At 43.0% G+C, this 20,208-nt stretch overlaps 1 protein-coding gene across 10 annotated transcripts in view; it reads right to left on the bottom strand.

The window, feature by feature from the left end:
• Nucleotides 1-20,208, bottom strand: part of BEND7 (BEN domain containing 7) — a 79,668-nt gene that overhangs the window by 39,381 nt on the left and 20,079 nt on the right. For 9 of the 10 annotated variants that reach the window (XM_035021615.1, XM_035021616.1, XM_035021606.1 and 6 more), the window contains 3 exons: nucleotides 13,470-13,772; nucleotides 10,648-10,770; nucleotides 6,965-7,230 (listed from right to left, as the gene is read on the bottom strand). In XM_035021615.1, coding sequence (XP_034877506.1) covers nucleotides 6,965-7,230; nucleotides 10,648-10,770; nucleotides 13,470-13,772 — 692 coding nt within the window. The remainder of the gene's footprint in view (nucleotides 1-6,964; nucleotides 7,231-10,647; nucleotides 10,771-13,469; nucleotides 13,773-20,208) is intronic. The other variant, XM_035021614.1, reaches the window with a different exon arrangement.

Here is a 20,208-nt window from a genome sequence, read left to right as displayed (position 1 = left end):
ATTAACCTCAAATTTTCAATTGCAAATTAATAAATTACACACAATAGTTGGTATACTCCACTGGCTAGCTAGTTGGCTCAAGAAAAAAACCATGCATGAAGAGGCAGGATTCTGTGTAATAAGACTAACTGATTTGGGGCTGAAAACACGTAACAGAATTTTAAAGATTGTTTAAAGACTATGAATTTAGTCTTTCTGCTCCTAATACTTTCATATACAGTGATCCTTTATTCTCATTTAGTATTTATTTTGCAGTATGTTAGATGTGTTTCTAGGAAAATGAGCTTTAGTTTATGAAAAGAAATTTTAAAGAGCCACAAAACCCCTTCACAATGGATTTTATTTTGCTCACAAACGTGCTCTTGGTTCTGTTTGGGAAGAACTGAAATCATTTCCTATAACTCAGGTCTGTTCCAGGTAGATATAGCAGGAACCACTATTACTATTTATTAAATGCAATGCCATAATCATGGCCAGGGAGGTGGGTACTCATAAGAATATACCAGATCACAAGGCAGGCCTGCTGTAGCAGGTCTCGCTGGGAGCTGAGAATCTCAGTGTCGATGGGGCAGAGTCTCCACCTTGGATGTACTGTATCAAGACTTGATTTTTTTTTTTAAAGATTTTATTTATTTATTTGAGATAGAGAGAGAGCATGAGCAGGGGGAGCAGCAGAGGGAGAGGGAGAAGCAGACTCCCCACTGAGCAGGGAGCCCCATGTGGGGCTCGATCCCAGAGCCCTGAAATCATGACAGGAGCTGAAGGCAGATGCTTAACCGAATGAGCCACCCAGGTGCCCCCATCAAGACTCGATTGTAAGGTGGATGTTCTGTAGTAAGTAAAAAATGCTTGGGCAAAAGTTCTATTACAGTCTATGTACTAGCATATATTTAAGGTTGAATTGGATAAACATGACAAGAAGTCATCAAAGGGCCAAGCCTTTATAGATTTTTTATTTGACAAAATTTTGGTAGAACTAAGCATTTAACTAGAAAATACAATACAACTCGGCCCCTTGAAATTTCTCCATGCACTTGCATAATGAGATACTCCAAAGTCATTTAGAGATGTTTTTAGCTTTTTCCTTCCTCAGGTGGTAAATTAATGGCTCTAAGCACTATGGCTTGATTTATGCTAAAGATATTTGAGCCCAAATGTTGAAGACGTAAGATTTTTAGCCACTGCCATCCAGCTTTTTCCATCCTAACTCTAGTGCACCTGCTCCTCGGAGAGCCTGTCTTTGACCCTCCTGGCAAAGGGCCAGTCAGTCCTGCTCTTCCAGGCTCCCCTGCCATCTTCTGACTGCCACAACTAGAGCTAACGTCCTATTATACTGTTACTATTGCTTATGTGTTTTCCTCCTATGCTTCTTGCAGGGCAAGGACTATTTTGTTCATTTAGGTACACCCCGGAAAATGGTGATGTCATTAACATTTACTCGATACTCCATATTCCCAGGCTCTAGGCTAACCCAGGTGAAGGGGGTTTTTCTAACTTCACCCTCACCCTGTGAAGTGACTATTTTATTATCCCCAGTTTGCAGATGCAAAAACTAAGGCTTGGAAAGGTCAGGTAACTTGTTTAAGATTATCCAGCTAATTAGAGACGAAGTAAGGATTTGAACCCAATCAGTCTGCACTGGAACCTTCTCTCTCAAGCATATACTGCTTTAAGTTCAGCGGGTCAGCGAATAAAGAGTCGCCTGCTCCGCTGATTTGCTTTACTAGTTCCCAGTGGATGATGTATTTATTGGGCTAAGAAGGTGTTAACAAAACAGATTCTGATTTCAGAAGTTACTTATGTTGAGAGCAATACATTTTAAATTATTTATTTTTAGAAGAATGACTTAGTATAAACATTAATGAAATTATCTTCAGGTGATGGGTAGCCATAGATTTATCTTCTGATAACTTTTAAATTTGGATAATCTAGGATTACTGGAAAATATTCACAATAATTCCAATAAAGAGAAAAAAGTGTCCTACTATTAATAATTATCATACGTATCATATATATATATTTGGTTTTTAAGTAGGCTCCATACCCAGCTTGGAGCCCAATGCGGGGCTCAAACTCACGACCCTGAGATCAAGACCTGAGCGGAGATCAGAGTTGGACGCTCAGCTGACTGAGCCACCCTGGTGCCCCTCACAAATATATTTTTAAAAATTGATCTGAGTGTTTCACCAAAGCCAAAAAACAAGCCAAATCCAAAAGCAACAACAATGAAACAAGCTTAAGCCACATATATCTATCCTGAAAATCACAATTTAGTATGTCCAACTAAGTAGGAAAAAACTGACTGCAAAAAATTCATGGCTGCCTTGTCTGAGTGAGGGCAGAGCATGGAGTTGTGAAAGAAAGAAGGAAACATTGTATTTAAATTTGAAATTCGGTTTTGGGTTTTGGGCTCCTGGTTTGGCTTCTGTGGAGTTTAGGCTTGAATTTTATTTAATGTGCTAATTTAAAGTGGGTCAAATAATCTTGCCCCAAAGTAGAAATATTTCTGGCCACTCTATTTTTGTAAACACTATTTATTCATGTGTATTTGTTCATTCATATGTACACTTCAGTTTATTTAACATTGAGATTTGTCCCTATAAGGTACTTAGCTAGGACTGCTACAGTTTAAAAAAGAACCAATATTTATTGAGTGTTTAAAATGTACCAGGGGGGCGCCTGGTCGTTAAGCGTCTGCCTTCAGCTCAGGTCATGATCCCAGGGTCCTGGGATTGAGCCCCGCATCGGGCTCCCTGCTCCTTGAGAAGCCTGCTTCTTTCTCTCCCACTCCCCCTGCTTGTGTTTCCTCTCTCGCTGTGTCTCTCTGTCAAATAAATAAATAAAATCTTAAAAAAAAAATAGATAAATAAATAGAATGCACCAGGAACTATTCTAAGTGCTTCATGTAGATTACTTCATTTAACTCTTCCACAGGCCAGTTCTAGGAGTTCAGCATTACTGTTATTCCCATTTTATGGACTGGAAACTGAGGCAAGGGGTTACCCAGCTGAGCTTCTCGCCCAGGCAGCCTGATTTCAGAGCCTGCACATTTAACCATTCACTTCTCTCCTAGAACCTTCCAAGTAAACAGAGTAAACTGCCTTAGTCCAACCTTTCGGTTCTCCTCATACAACCATCATCCTGTGACTGGTTACTGAGTGTGGCTCATGTACAGGAATGGAGCTAGAATGGACGCCCAAGTGTGTCACTCGGTGGATAAGGGCAACTGCAGACCTGGGTGTGAGAATCAGCTCTACCTTTCTGGCTGTGAACCTGAGCAGGCTACGTAAGCCGTTCATGCCACAGTGTCCTCATCTACGAGGACAGTAATGACACCTCAGAGAGTGAGGATGAAAGCAATATAAAATTATGGAGCAGAGTGTGGCACACAAATACCACTATTTTCATATAGCCCCTGCTCTGGAGAAACTGGCATTCCTTCCTGGAAGGAAGAAAATCATATAAATAATTACAGACAAGTATAGAAAGTTCTATAAAAGACAGTTATGTTGGGAGCACCTTGGGTGCTCAGTTGGTTGAGCATCTGACCTTTGGTCTCGGCTCAGGTCATGATCTCAGGGTCGTGAGATTGAGCCCCACGTTGGGCTCTGCGCTCAGTGGGGAGTCTGCTTGAGATTCTCTCCCTCCCGCTCCCTGTGCCCTGCCCCCCACTCCCATGCAAGCACATGTGCTCTCTCTCTCAAATAAATAAATCTTTAAAAAAAAAAAAAAAGAATTACGTTGGAGCCCAGGGGGCAGGGGTACTGAGAGATGTAATGAGGAGAGAATGAGGAAATGAGGAGTTAAGGTGAAGAGAGGTTTCTAATTAAAGCTGAGCCCTAGACCTAAAGTTTCAAAAGTTTATTTTGTATATTGTGCTTCATGCAAATGCAGACGCTTTGTCATCTGCAGACTCAATCACATTTATTGAGTACCTTTTATGTGCCAGGCACTGCAGGAGGACAGTCTCACCTGCTCTCTATCATTTAATGTTTACAACACTCTGAGGGTCAGTGCAGTTGGTTTTGACGAGAGCTCAGTATTTTTCCACATCTGAGTAGGGGTAATCGTTGTCGCTCAGATGACGGGTGGTCTCCCTGCAAGGCCCTGCATGGCCCCTAGACAAATCTGTATTCGGGTGACCCTAAAAGTCACGGTGCAAAACAAGGACTTAATACACTGTGAATTAGAAGAAATTAATGTGAATTTTTACACCTGACGAAGCATAGGTTTTACATGTCTTTTTCTCGTTGCTTCTAGCTCTAATCTTTCTCTTGCCCTCCAAACATCTAAGGACCATTTTGCGATCCTAAACTTACTTGTGTTTCCCATCTGGAACTGAAGGCCTGCTTCTGCCCTTGCTTCCCCCCCGCAGTTAACAGAGTGCCTAACCTGGTTTTCTAAGAGAGAAATGTGGGGGGGTTGCTTTCGACTGAGCCACCAAGTCCTCTGTGTGGGCACTTCCTAAATGGCTCCTTTCTCTTTCTGCAGGCTCACTGCTTGTGTAGACCCTCCCACACCCGACCGACTGTAACTGTCTTCCTCCTGGTCTCTTTGTCTCTACTTTCTTCTCTCCATCTCTCTACCATCCACAAGGCAATGCCACTTGCCACTCTGTTAAGACACAAGTATGATCATTCCTCTACTTGAAACTTGCAATGGCTCCCTAGTGTCCACAGATGAAGGTCAAGGGCATCAGCACGGCATATTTGGGCTTCCACTACCTGGCCCCATCCTACCTTTGTATCATCATCAGCTACCAATGCTGGCCAGATGGCTGTTCCAGTGGCCTTGGACCACTTGCCCAGTCCTACAGCTTTGGACCTAATCCTCCCAATGCTGGGTACTTCCCAGGGCCCATCTTCAAATACACAAGTGCAGAATTCCCATCCACTTATATGTATCCAGTTATATTACATTTTCTCAAATCCATTTTATAGAACAATTCCTACAAGATTATTATAATATTTCCTGTTTTCTCCTCTGGACTTCCACCAAATTTTAAAAGGACTGTGGCTAAGAAATAATAAAGAATAGAAGGGCACCTAAATTTGGATGCCTTTGCACTGACGGTTCCATCACCTAAGGGAGTCAATCCACACACCCCTCCTTCCCTGCCCAGGGACCTTGGAAGCGGGCTCATTAATGCCAGTGAGCACTACGTGTGGACACAACTGCCTCACCCAACGAAGGGGTTCATTGCACAGCCCTCTAGGTGTGGTTACAGTTTCTGTTGAACAGGTGAATCAAATGGCATATCAGCTGGATAAGGTAAAGATAATTATCTCTATTTTTTGCTTTTAGAAGCACGTTATTCTTCGGTCAAAGATAATCAGCACCTAACTGAGTTTTCATGGACAATTCTGAATGTGCTTTGTTACATTTAACAGCTCTTGTTAGCAAAAATAATCATGAATAAAAAGCAATTTATTTTTATTTGGCATATAAACAAAATTATAATGCTGATATCAGTAAAATTCTATTCTGTTTTATTAATGTACATAAGGCCTTTATCAGATCTTCCTCAGTTTAATTCTGAAGTATATTTGGAGTTTAAAAATAAAGAAAGGAGAAAGTTCAGTTATCAGCACTAGAGTGACCCATTTAGGAGATGATTTACACAATTCAAATGATTGCTCCTGATACATTAATGTCTATCAGAAAAGAACCCTTAGAAAGTTCAAGACAAATATAAAAGTATTATGAAAACTACTTAAGATTGAATGTACTTTGTGTTGTGGAATAATTCACCTCTGTTTCCAAATATGTGATCTACCTGGGTTTTGAAACCGGGGCCTTAGTTGCAATAAGCATATGATGTAATCAAGTCAGCGGACTGGCCTGGGGTAGAACATTATCATCATTAATGATTTTTTTAAAATTAAGTTTTCAGTCGAGAAGAACTGCTTCCTAATTTTAGCATGTGTTCAAAGGTAAAAAATCCAAGAAAACCCTTTCACACTAAGGACTGGATAAAAGTTCAAATGACTTTCTAGCCTAAAAAAGTCGCTTCCCTTTGGTAAAGACCCAACATGGATACATGCTAGCAAACTGCCTTTCTGCAATTTGAAAGGGAACACTTTTTTTAAAAAATAGCAATTATTTTTCATTTAAAGTTTAAAAGGTAGGGCCAAACTCCAATCCCATATAGGCCTGTGGGTGTTCTCAGCAGGATTCTCATCCTATGCAAACTGATAATAATAGATCACTCACTCCTGTTTATTTTAAGAACTCCCCCAACAAGAGGGGTTCGCATCAATGTACTTAGATAAAGATATTGTAAATAGAGTACGCAGTTACAAAGATAGCATATTCTTAAAGATATCAGTTTATAATCATATGGCTATAAAATGGCTAGTTGGATGGGTATCTTAGATGTCATCCAACATCTGGGACTGCAACAACTTTCTAGCTATGATATTAAAATAGAAAAACCGTTGCAGAGCATTAACCTATCATTACACAGAGTACATGGCATGGCACTGCAACCTAATTGCAGTGTGGCTTGCATCTATAAAATCGATTTAGCACTACTGCTCTTTTTTTATTATTAGTTTGTGTTTCTAGAAAGGTGTGACCTTATCTGTAAGGTTCTGTTCATTTATGCCCATTTACAAAGGATTTAATTACATTCTTTTAGCTCTCTATGCTGAGGACATTGAAAATGGCCACTTCAGAATTAAAACTGTTAAAGAAACTAGTGAGCAGATTATTTACTCCATCACCCTTCTTCGTGCAGGGATAAAGAATGGAGGCACATTCAAATAAAGGTAGAAGATTTTGGGAAGTGAAAATTCTAGGCAAGGAAATTATTAATGGTCTTCCTTTCCTCATTCTCACATGTCTTTTGCAAGTTCCCCTAGTGTTCGTGGGAGGAACGAGCTAAGGGGAAAGTGTATTAGTGCTATAAAACTCCTGCAAGTGACATCAGTTTCGTGTCAGTAGCCAGAGAACATGGACTTACATCGGAGGCAGGCGAATCCAGGACGATGCCGAATCCCAGCACGCGGTTCTCCCCGGCCGAGGGGGCCTCGGCCTCCTGGGAGCCAGGCTGCTCTGAGGCCCCGGCTGTCTTCTTCTCCGTTTCTAACACGCCAGGCTTCTGCCTCACAGTCAGAGGTTCAACAGTCTTTGGGGGCACTTTTTTCTTTTTATTTCTCTTGCGTGAGACAGCAGTTCGCTGGGAGCATATAAGGGAAATCGGGGGTTGTTGTCTGTTTGGGGTTCCAACTGTGAAAAATGAACAAAAATAGAGTACAGGCATCTGAGTCGAACTTGGGAGAAGTTATCACCCGTCCACCTACATGTTCCACAAGCTGAGACCGAAATGGGCTTCAGTCAAGGAAGGAGACCAAAGTCAATCTCCTGTGGGACCCGTAGGACACCAAATGTCGTCTCTGGAGTGCTTTCGAGTTCTACATGCAGAAGAGCGACCCAGAGAAAACTCTGTCCCCGATGCTGGTAAATCATCACACTTACTGCTACCATTGGGTTCTGTGGAAGAAAGCGATTTTGAGCCACAGAAGAACATCTGAGGGTCTTCTTACAAGTCGCAGGACATTTTTATATAAACGGGAACTCAGAACTTAAGTTCAGGTGTAGCTGTCCGTGCTTCCTGGTAAGCCAAACTCAGGAATATTCTAATCATCCTTTGAGGGTAAGCTGATCAGCTGCTGGCAAGCTACAGGCACCAAAATGGACTAAGACTGAGCAATGATGATCATTTTTTAAAGAATCAGTCTGGAATGACTAGCACACCCGTGGGCAAAGCCTGCTGCTCATTTATCAGGGCCAGTTACTCCTTCCTCACAAACCCATATTGTCCACGCACAAACCATCTCCACAGCACTGCACTCAGTACTGCATTCTGACCAGGCTGTCCTCCATACCTTGGTTTTAGGTAGCTGAAAAATAGGAATGACATAGTTCTGTGCAAGTCAAGAAGACCAGCAAAATCCGGAAACAGGTGGAGTTCCAAAGATGAAAAGCACTGAACAAAGATCAAGTATCAGTACTGAATCTACACGTAAGGAAATCAAGGATAGTAAGTATAGTTTTCACAGATGTACTTTGGCAAGTCATGTTTGTTAACCATTTAGAAATATTCTGATGGAAAGTGTTAGAGAAAAATATGGCATCATTATTTAAATCTTCATGTTTCAATATGGCTTACTAAATATGATCATTGGATATGCCTGCTTTTTTATAGAAAGAAGCCAAATGAAAACTAAAGATCTTTAAATGCATATAAATATGGATCATTTCCTATCAGTTTGCAAATAAAGGATATTTATACTTTGAACTTGGTATTTGCATCTCTAGACTGGCAAGAAATTTACAAGTATTAGAAATGAACTACTTGGGGCGCCTGGCTGGCTCAGCTGGAGGAGCATGTGACTCTTGATCTTGGGGTTGTAAATTCGAGCCCCACGTTGGGTGCAGAGATTACTTAAAAAAAAAAAAAAAGAAAACAACTCCTTGCACTGCATAGGAGCACTGAAAAGGTTTTTAACCACCTGTGCAGTATTAGTCCAATTTATTGGTGCTTGACCTTGGCTGCACGTTAGAATCACCCGGGAGCTTTTAAAAAAAAAAGTCCGTGCCTCAGCCTTACCCCAGACTAACTGAATTGGAATTTGTAGGGGTGGCGCCCAGGCATTGAGATCTTTTTCAAAGCTCCTCAAGTGATTCCAGTGTACAAGCCTGAGTGGAGAATTTTTCTTCTTCTCTGGATCTTCACACAAGGCCAGGTCTCCACGCCCAAAGTCAAACAGACAAGGGAAGCAGTTTTCAATGGTCTAGGACTCACGCCTCTCCAAGCTTTGCTATTCTAAAGTAAAAGTGAAAATGCTTTGGGTTTAAAGAACACAGGGACTATCTGACTTTTTCTCCTCCATTGGCAAGTCTAGACACAGCAGTCCTCTCTTGCTTCCAGATCTTATGGCTTCATCGTATTCCTTGTCTTCTTCCTCAAGTAAAGGTGAAACTTTCTAAATATAATTTAAATCTACATGTTATAGGCAATAAGCCTTAAGTCAATCTACCCACACAACACAGATTCTTAAGTTTAAGGAAATTAAAGAAGAGTAATTTTTTTGGTTTATCCTTTCTGCTCTCCTACAAACTGGAATCATTTACCGCCCTAATCTGCAAAGGTTCAGAAAAGAAAACACGGTGACAAAGTGGCATTTACTTAATAGATTCCAAAAGGGCTTCAGTAAAGGATTTAAATGGTTGCAATTTGTAGTTTGCCATTTTGGTAGTAAGGAGCTTAAGTAACAAAATAAATCATTAGAATTTCATATGCATATTTTCTTAAGTGCTAACAAATTCTTCCTCCAGGAAAAGAATCTGTACATCATGAAGGAGACTTTCTTTCTGTGCTCCTCATTTAAGAGATGTTAACTTTTGCCAGGTCAATAAGAACATGGGTTGTTGTGGTGGAACAAGATGAGTGAACGCTTACTGGCCTCACCAAAATGCTTATTGTTTCCTTGGGCTAAAACCAAATTCAGCACATACAATTAGATGTTGCTTTTCAGAGGGCCTTTTGTTCACCTTCCTTTCCTGCGCTCTTGGGTGACGGTGTGTTTACGTATTAAGCTTTTTATATCAAAACCACATCACTGTATATTGCAATTTTGCTAGAATTCACTAAATGGCACCAAGTACGATTTCTGAACGATGACCTTCCTGAATCTCTTTACAGTGCAGGAATGGGAATGCTGGCCACATATGACTATGCTATTTCCTGCTCAAGGAGCAGTCTTCCCTCACCAGAGGAGGCCTTAATGAAATGATTTATTACTTTCTGGATCTGTGACCAAAAAGTTGCATTTTTGAGTTGAGATTAGACACCATACTCGCTGTGGTGGTGACCCAGACTTCTATGAACCCGCTCCTGGTCTTTAGAACAACACTAACGAAATAGTTTCTGCCTGTATCATGCTTGACAGAGTTCATTTACATTTACTAACTCATTCTATTTTGAAAACCATCCTGTGAGTTAGATATTAATGCTGCAGCTCCAGATGAGAAATCTGAGCACAGAGAAGTCACACAGCCTCATGAGGACAACAGGGACACTGACCCCAACCTGCAGACTCACGGCTCTTCCATCCTTCCACTTGACTAACACGAGTGAGAACAAAAGAGGCGTCATGTAACTAAGGAAGACAGGACACGAGGTGTCTTTGGGCTTCTATATGCTGAATATTAGGGAAACAAGCCGCAAGCAAGGCCTAAGAGGCAGCACCTCATGTGCTTACGCTCTTGAAAGTCTTCACCAGGACAGCCCACGCTCCCGAGAGGGCCCTGCAGACCTGTACGACAATGTGCAGCTTCCCTACCGTCACGCTGCGCCCCACAAGGGGCAGGGACGGGCGTAGGGGTTGTTGACATGCATGCAGCCCCCAAACGGAGCACCTCAGGAGGTAAGAGGAGTCAGCCACACTTCTGTGGCTCGCGCACACGAGTGTATGAGTAGTAGTATCAGCAATGAGAAACCTGTTAGATTTGCTAAAGGAAAAACATGTTGAAAAAGCACAGCGAGACAGCAAGGTGAGAAGAACCAAATACCAAGAGCACAATAAACGACCCAATTGAAGAGGTCAAAGGCATTAAAAGTCAGGGGCCTGGTGTCAGTACCTGCTTGAATTTGCATTAATTTCCGCATGGTCCTGAGTTCTTGGAGGATGGCTTGCAACGTTGACTGGCAGTTGCAAGTACAGCAGTTGGATCCAACGGACGAATTCACGGCGGGAAGTTCTCCTAAGCATCAAAGAAAAGAATGGCACACTCCAAATGTCAACAACAAAATTATAAAGGGGGTGGGGGGGAAAGGAAGGTATCCTGACAGCATTTTGAAGCACGTGCGGTTATTATGAAACAGTGCCTAAGGAAAATGTACCCGATATCTGTTACCACCTGAATGTTGGGGGCCGACTTGATCTAATTATCCAGGCTTCTGCGCCATAAGGTGCATGTGTCTCGCGGGATGCTGGAGCCCGCACGGACGTGTGCCCACGCTCGCGGTCACAGCAGGCCTCCCTAGTGTCACACCAGTGCATCTCAGGTGACAGCACCATAAAAATTCACGAGAAACATACACTCTTGCAGAAAAACACGAACTCTGAGAAGAACGGCCTTCTAGAAAAACCCGGTAGCTGCACGTTCTAAAATCTCACGTTAAAAATCAAATGTGTCTAACTATTAAAAAAATAGTTTTTCTAGTATTTCCCCAAATTAAGAACTGTCAAGACATTAAAACTTTTAGAACACTGTGGGAGTGGGACGTCTGGGGCGGGGAAGAGCCGGGGGGGCAGAGTGTATGTGGGAGGCTATATTCGGTGCTGGCTTTTCTCCACCTTAGTGGAGACCCTCACACCTCTTTTCCCCCTCCCCATGTCTTACGTTTCCCTCGCTTTAGCCTCCTTATCTCTGTTTCAATTTAGTATCTTTTCCTTAGTAAAACCATCCTATTAAACATAGGTTGTCCCCGTGTCCTTGGGATACAGTGGAACATTTGGAAAATCCCTCTCCCTGCAGCGTTCCCTCTGGCGTCTGTGTCCAACCCGACCACTGGGAACTGGAATGTGCTGTCACTCAGGGTGTCCCCAGGCACAAGGGGAAAGTTCGAAGGCATGGATCCAATTGCATCTTTTGTTATACATTAAGTGTAATTTTAATTCCACAGTATGCACTGTTTGTGGATACTATAAAAAACTTCACCACGGCAAAATCACAAAATACATACGGACAACTTAATGCTTGGAGTAGCGTAATTATTTACACTCAAAGTTGCAGCAAACTGAGATGTTACAACTTTTAAAACCGCAAATAATTTCAATGAAATTCGAAGTAGTCACAGTTGTATATGATGAATTTCTACTGAAAATAAGCAAACAATAAACACAAAAAATCTGTTTTCAAACCAATATGGGGGAATTTATGTTTGTAACTTTTAACGTTAATAACATTTTCCCGAGTAAATCCACCATCCTTGTTGCATCCTGGAAAACAGAATGCTCTTCACCCAAAACTTATTGATGTGGGGTGAATTAACTTCATACACACCTGAGGGTGTCCTATTTCTCTTACCGTTTCTTCCATGGCAGTCGAATTAGGAGGGCCTTAAAGAATATTCCTAGTCAGTATTCTAAGTACTGTCTTTGTCATTTTTAGAGGACAAAACCAACCCTTTCCAACTTGTTATAAATCATTTTCTAATTTTAAGGAGAACTGACTTCTCATTTTTATGGAGGAGTCTTTAAAGAGCCATGTCCCCCTAACCTGGAAGCATGCCAGCACACGAATGTGATCTGGCTTATGCAATATTGAGAGAAAGAGAAGACTCCCGTACGTCTCTTGGGGTCCCTCCTGTCTCATCAGCAGTGTCTCGGGATGGCTTTTCATGCCTCTGAACTGGTTATTGCAAATTGTGTTAAAAAAAAATCAAAACAGTTCTCTTCTTCTTGAAGGAATAATGAATGGAAAAAGAAAATCCTTAACTTTTCAAGGAAACTGAAAATGCAGTCTTGCTTTTTCTTGTTCTCTTTCTGAAAACTACAGATCTGCACATCCATATAACATTTATGGGACAACTAACATCCAAGGTGACTTGATGGTAAGTTAACATGTCCAGAAAAAAATTATCAATTTTTTTTAAGCTTTGAAAAAAAAATTACCTTTTAATTTTCTTTTCTGAACAGTTAGGAATTTAAATTAAGGAAATTTTACTCTAAAGGGATAGTTTTCAGCCCTAATGAAGGAAGCCCTACAACAAGGATCATCTGCTGCAGTTACTGGAATGTCCCATAAAAGCAAAGGTGTCACTAGGATGCTGGGATATGTGTCTCCCCACCCTGCCCCCCGTTCACCACAACCCTTGTGATCATAAAGAAAAGCAAAAAAGCAATCAAGAGGATGTATTAATGATACCCATCTGACCAGAAGCTCCCTTTGATGACAAAGGGGAGCTCCTTCCGATGACAAAAGTATCGGTGTGTTGGCAAATGATAGCTTTTTTTTTTTTTTTAAAGATTTTATTTATTTATTTGAGAGAGAGAGAGCACATGAGAGGGGGGAGGGTCAGAGGGAGAAGCAGACTCCCCGCCGAGCAGGGAGCCCGATGCGGGACTGGATCCCGGGACTCCAGGATCATGACCTGAGCCGAAGGCAGTCACCTAACCGACTGAGCCACCCAGGCGCCCGGCAAATGATAGCTTTCACTTCCTAAAGGGCTAAAATCCCTCTAAGAAATTGTGATTTCTAATATAGAGCCTTACTCTTGCTTCTCAATTCTGGTTTTTATACTCTTTGTGTTGCTCAGCCAAGGCAGGGGACTAGGGGAGGGTTTAATGTTTGGGTTTGAACTCAAAACCATGGTGAACACTTAGAAGTAAAACACATTTGGACACCCCCCCACCCCCACCCCCACGAGCATTCTCAGTGTCTCATCATGACCATACCGTTGGAGCTCCCAGTGCTGTGGGGCTGACTCTGGAAGGTTCTGGAGCGGGTGCCATACTGCCCTGAGAATTGCCCGCTGGGGGTTGGTAACTCATTCCACGCACCACGTGAAGAAGGGTGGAGGCTCTGTGGGGCCTCAGCAGAGGAGTTCAAACGTGGAGGCCAGACTGAATCCAAATCCTGGGGTTCTTCCTTTAATTTTTCTCCTTCTTTGCCCACACGTTGATAGATCCTCCCAGTGCTGTCATTCAGTAATCTTCTCATTCCTGTGATTTGTTTTTTAATTTCCATGCTTTCATCTCCTAATGGAAACAGGGCCAAAGAGATCACTGTGCATGAGCAGAAGAAAAAATAATCCACCGCCAAAAAACACACCCCTTCTTTGGAAATGGGAAAGATTCCTGAGTCCAAATGCAAGCTTTCAGAAACTTAAGTAATCTATAAAAATTAAAGGCAAGAAAACTGGCTATGGTCTGAAGAAACCCATCATATTCCTGGTGCATCTCATTTTAACTTTCTTTCTGGCTAAATTCTCTTAGGATAAAAGAACTTTCCTGAGCGGGTTTCATCTCTTAAGGTGTGAAGAACACACCTTAAATTCCCTCTGAGTGAGGGTGTCCTAAGAAAATGAGCTGAGGCAAAAGACCCCCCCCATGATGGGACTACAGGGCCGAAAGCCTGGGCTTGGATCTGCCGCAGACGTTCACTTGGGATGGACGTGGAGGCCAGCCAGCCTGCTCACCAACCTGGCCGGCAGATGCAAGTACCAGGAAGAACATGTGGCATGGGTGGGATGTAGAGCTTTCTGAGGATGGGCTGCTGGCACAGGAGACACCTCAGTATGACACTGTTGGTGGAGGCATCAACTTCAGAAATGACAGTGTAGGAGCAGAGAGACATCCAAGGCGGTGGAGGAGAGGGCTTTGTCTTTCTCCAGCCTTGACTCATGGGGGAGATGTCCCTGCAACTATGCATCCCTGGAACTGCCCAGACCAAAGCCACTGCCATCTCAACCTTGTAACTACATGCATTCTTTTTTTTTTTTCAATTATGGTTAAAAAACACATAATATTAAATTTACCATCTTAATCGTTTTTTAAAAAAGGTTTATTTGAGAGAGAGAGCGCATGCACACACACACTTGAGCAAGTGGGGGGAGGGGCAGAGGGAGAGACTCTTCAAGCAGACTCCCCACTGAGTGGGCAGCCTGATGAAGGGCTTGATCTCACGACCCTGAGATCATGACCTGAACCAAAGCCAAGAGTTAGACGCTTAACCAACTGAGCCACTAGGCACCTCACCATCTTAATCATTTTTAAGTGCACAGTTCAGTTAATGATATTTGCATTGTTGTGCAACAGATCTCCAGAACCTTTACAATGACTTTAAGATTCCTTTTCCCTAAGGGGATTTTGTTTTTGAACTAAAGTATCTCTGTACTGCACTGGGAGTACTTAATAAATATTACTTAAAGAAAACTCTAAAATTATACAGATATAAAATATTTTCCATAAATAATAACATTAGAGGATGCTATTAGGAGCTATTTTGAACATCCTATCTTTTTACACTGTGCATCAGCTGGTGTCTTCCCAAAGATTGAGAGAAGTGGATTTTTTTTCCTCTAACCTGGGTGTTAAAGTGAAAGTGTTTTGCCAGAATTTTTTTCTCTCTAATCTCGGTGTTAAAATAAAAGTCACACCATTAAATGCTTGAAATTTAAACTATGATAAAAAGAAAAGGCCTACAGAACGTATCTATCAGGAAAAGCACAGCTCCTGCAAATAAATACAGCACATTTAATATAATGATGTTTTAATGCACTTAGCATCGTACAAAGCCAGATTTCTCTGTAGAATTGGTAACTGTATAATGAATCTAGGTATTTTGTGTTGCCCAGCTAGATATTTAGCTAATTAATACATGGATATATTATTGAAGATAAGGAAACTTTCATATACTGCTTTGAAATAAGTATCTCCAATATTTAAAAAGGTAATAAAAATATTACTTCTGCCTTTAATATCTCACACGGGTGAACACAAATGACACAGATTTCCAACTTTACAATATTGTTATATGTTGGTATCTGCCTGAGAGGAGAAATACTTTCATTCGTAATGAAACTATTTTTACATCAAACACCTGTGAAAATGACAACACAGATACAGTAAGTGATAGTCCAGATTTTATGAGAATGAATGACTAAGCACGATTTAAATAACGCAGAGCCAGCAAAATCGACGACCTCCTCAGGAGGTCTACGGCATGGGCTGTGTCTGGAAGCGCTCGGGGAGGGATCCCGAAGCTGCATGCAAATGTGCTGTCAGTTTCAGCACCCAAACATACACTTTCCCGGCTGGGGAACAGCCCAGTCTGGGCAAGAAGCTTCTTTCCTGTGGGGTTTTCATCCTCCATGTTCTCCCTGTGGGAAGCTGTGCACACATCAGAGGCTGCAGCGCGCTGATCTCAGCGGGCACGGCTGGTGGCTGCCACGTCCCCTCCACTGGGCGCCCGCTCGGCCGCCTTCAGCCTGCTTCTCCAGCCAGTGCCAACCCACTTCTCCACACGGACCCTGACACCTCCAGCTAAAGGCTCCCCCTCTGTTCTGGAGATCGAGCTCTACGATAAAGGGCTGGCTTCAGGGGGAGAGAAAGAAAGTCACAGGATTCGGGAACCTGCTAAAAGCAAATGTGCTTTGTTACGACCTGAGTCTCTTAGTTCTGAAAATTACCAGAATGAACAGGCCACTTGAGTTTCACATGCTTTCTGTGTTTGTGTGGAGGACCAGCATCCGACCTGAATCCAGAAGAGGAGGTGAGAGTATAAAGGGAGCCTCTGGTTGGGGGTCATCCCAGCAATGTTTAGAAACATTTCTTCCAAAGTCAAAACAAAAACCCACCAAACTACAACAAATGAGGACCCGGTGGGGCCTGAGGAAGGAGGATAGCCGGGGCCACGGCAGCCCCGACGGGCTTCACTCAGAAGACCATGCACAGTCTATCTGCCTGTGAGGGATCTCAAAGGGCAGAAGACAGAGAACTGCAGAAGTCAGAGCTGTAGGAGTCAATGAGGGAAAATCAAAGGGCAAGGCTGAGGAAGGCTGATCTCAGAAAGCTCCTCAGAAGAGACAGGCCGGGCGTCCCTAGATGACAACCAGACGGATGTGTGCAAATGGTGTCAGGGTAACTGAACTGTCCTTCCTTTGGCCAGAGAAGCCGGGGGCAGCCCTGAAAATGCCACCTGGGAAGAAGTCCTGGAGCCCCGCTACACATGCAGGCGATGGGGGTCTTGGGCAGAGGGAGGGGAAACGCTGCCTTGCCCGGTGGGGGCAGAGGGGACAGAGTATCAGAAATGAGAGCTGGAGACCAAAAGCAGGGATGACAAAAGCATCCGAATGAACAGACATAAACTGGGATGGAGTGGGTGCCGAACGCAGCAAGCAGGGTGAGCGGCGGAGGGTGGGCGGAGGCTCGGCCAGCAGGTGCTGGTGTGGTTCTGTGGACAGGCCCGCACTGGACCCCCTTCCCAACTGTGCTATCGTCCAACTCCCAGACTTCAGCTTCCTGAATCATACACTGAAGGTCTGAGCCAGGGGCACACAGACGCAGCTGCAGAGGGATGCTGGTTTACAAGAGGTTAACAGAGTGAAAGTCACAGGTATCCTTCTCAGAAAAAGTGGGCTTAATCTGTCCTCCCAGGGGAGCCCATTGTTTTTTGTTCTTTTGTTTTTTTTAATTGAGGGACACAAGTTCTTTGACTTAAAAAGAAATGGTAAGAAGTGTGTAAGAGATTGAGATGGGAAGAGTTAGTTGACTTCTACTTGTCTTTCCAGTTGGGATCAATGTCTTCGCCATGTTTAATGCCAGGAAGAGGAAGCTCCACAAGCATGATTCTATATGGAAATGTGTGCACTTTCCTCATTTCTTTCCAAATCTATCTATGTCTTTACTTACACTCAACTCCAAGAGGCTGAATCTTTTTAGGAAAGACAAAAAGAAATCTTACTAAAAGGTAAAACAACCTTAACTGAAATCCTTTTGAGAGTTTGGACAAGGTCTAAAAAAAACCGCAGAATGAAATCTAACTTTGGCTAAATTTCCAGACTCTACCAGATCACTTTTTTTTTACATAAACAATATACAGGTATATAATAATAACTATTATACATATGATGGTTATGCATAATAATACATACAAAGTCTTCCAACACAGAAGTAAGTCATCATACACGATCTCTCTTAACTTGGCCAGGAGAGAAGAATATGCTACACAGACCATGATTACTCATAGTCTGGGATGATAAAAGGAAAAGATGATAACGTACAAACATAGAGTGAGAGATCATACGTAAACATCTTATGTCTATCTCCAAATGTCTTACTATGAAGATTCGTGAAGAACAGTCATCATATCTTTGCCCCACAAATGTTCTAATGTAGATGTATGGTAGGTATTCCATAAAACTTTCCTAAGTGGATGAAAGAAATGGCTTTTTGAAACCAGAATGAATCCAGTAGAATTAAATGTAATATTAATGTTATAAGCAAACAATATATTAATAGAGTGGAGTGAAAAAGTAGCAGAAATAAATTGCTCAACAAACATTATCAAGCACTTTCTGGGTCTCATCTGGTACCAATTAAAAGATAGCCCCTCTCCAAATCTCTTGACATTTTTTACCCAGATTGCTTTATACTGATTGTTGTTCTGAAAAATGGTCCTGGTTTTTCCTGGCCTGTTGACCCCAACTCTGTTGACTGTGTGCCCCAGGACTTCAGTGAGCAAACTGTCCTACTATTTGCCGATGATTCTGCTTCCTGTTAGAGCTAAAGACCTTCCCTGACGGTCCTGCTTTCCTGAAGCCCCAGCATGAAAGTTGTTCACCTACCATTGGGGCTGGGGATGGTGGCTCCCCAAAACATCACACTTTCGGCCACAGGAGAAAGCTCACTCTTGTCTGAGTTGATGCCCCAGAGCTATCGCCTCTTCCCCCTTCTTCCTCAATGGCAGTTCTGTGTGCCAGGGGTTCAAGCTCTCTAAGGGGAAGGACAGGTGATGAAGTTGAAATGTAGAGCGAGGTCATCTCATTAAGGGCCATACATGCCAGGCGAAGGAAGAATAATTTTACACTGGAGATACTGGGTTATTACTCCGGGTAATTTTAGATTCATATCTCTTTCAGTAGAAGGATAGTAAATAATCCTGCAGAAAAATAATTCTGGCAAAACTACGGGGAACGTGGCGTGGGGAGAGAAAACTAGTTACAGTGTCATTGCTGAAGGCTAAGTGAAGGACCTGACAGTCTGTGCCAGGCCGGGGGGTGGGGTGCAGCTGGAGAGAGACCCCGAAGAAGCTTCAGCAGATAGACCTGGTGCTGGGCTGGACATGGGGACGGTGGGGGTGGTGAAGGACGGGAACCCAGGAAAGAGAACGCCAAGGTTCCTAGCTTGGGTGACTGATGGATACTAACACCAGTCAGGGAATTAGAAAAAAAGGTTGCTGCGGAGTGAGGTCATAATGAGCCTAGTTCTGACAAAGAAAATTCCGATAATAAGCAGGCGGCTGAGTGGGAATGCAGCTGCGTTCATGGCTGGGACATAGAGCCGACTCCAGAGCCATCCTGTTAGTAGTTGCTACCACTACCAGAAGTCACGGGCCTCTGGACTGAGTAAGCCCCTGGGGTTCACTAACAATTCCAGGGGCGGAAGGGCACCTTATACAGAGATGCCAGGTTTCCCATCAATCTAGCATGAAGACAGTGCAAAACCCCCATCTCAATAGGAAAAGAGCCATGAGCTCATCTGTTTCCAAGCTGGCAAAGTGGGTCACCCCATTCCTCCTGGGCTCCTGACCCCTGGGGCAAGCAGCGGTCACCTTGCCCAGAAGTGAGTCATCTGCAAGCCCTCGCTCCCCCCGCCCCCAACATCAAGCCCACCGCAGGGGTGCCACCACCCGTGGAAACATGCCTCACCTGGAGGACTGACAGACTCTTAAAGAACCGAGGGACATTTCCACCATATTCGGTATTGGTTGACCTTCGTTACACTATCATGTCCAGTTTTGTACTATTTTAAAGAGGTTGTTGGGAGTCTTTAGGAGGTCATGAAAAGCCAACAGGAAAGGTTAAAGGGACAAGGACAGGCTCCAGGAGTTGGGTGTCTCACTGAGAAATAAATGGTTATCAAGTGACTTGTCTTCGACTATACTATGGGTTGTTACGGGTAGGACGTTGTTCTTTATGACCAAAGGAGAAATGGATCGAACTGTAGCTTCCAGGCAGGAGGCTGGGCAACATATGGTCTTCAAGAGCTGACCCTTCCAGCTCATACACACCAACCACACAGCAGAGACGCATCTGAGAACATGTGCAGAAGGAGGGACAAGAATGCTTTTCTGTTTGGGATGATGAAAAAATTCTGGAAACTGATAGTGGTGGTGGTTGCACAACACTGAATATACTTAAAAAATAATGTTTTAAAACTCTTTGCATTTTTCAGGTAATGACATATTAAAAGAGAAAAAAGTTGAGAGCATCAGTAAGAAATACTAAGATGACCCGGACTGATACTAAATTGTCCAACTCTCTCTTCTCAAACACCAGTAGAAGCAACATAGAGCCATGCTATAGAAAAGACTCACCCACAGCTGGTCAAATGACAGCAGTGAGAGAGAGAACAGGAAAAGGGGACAGGGTCCTTCCTCCCAATGCTACAGCTTTCTTCAGCACAGATCTCA

This window comes from Mirounga leonina, unplaced genomic scaffold (genome assembly GCF_011800145.1).
Source record: "Mirounga leonina isolate KUSES-001 unplaced genomic scaffold, KU_Mleo_1.0 Mir_175, whole genome shotgun sequence".
Classification (NCBI taxonomy): domain Eukaryota; kingdom Metazoa; phylum Chordata; class Mammalia; order Carnivora; family Phocidae; genus Mirounga; species Mirounga leonina.
Note: the sequence above shows the minus strand (reverse complement) of the source record. Positions and strands in the feature narration are given on the sequence as shown.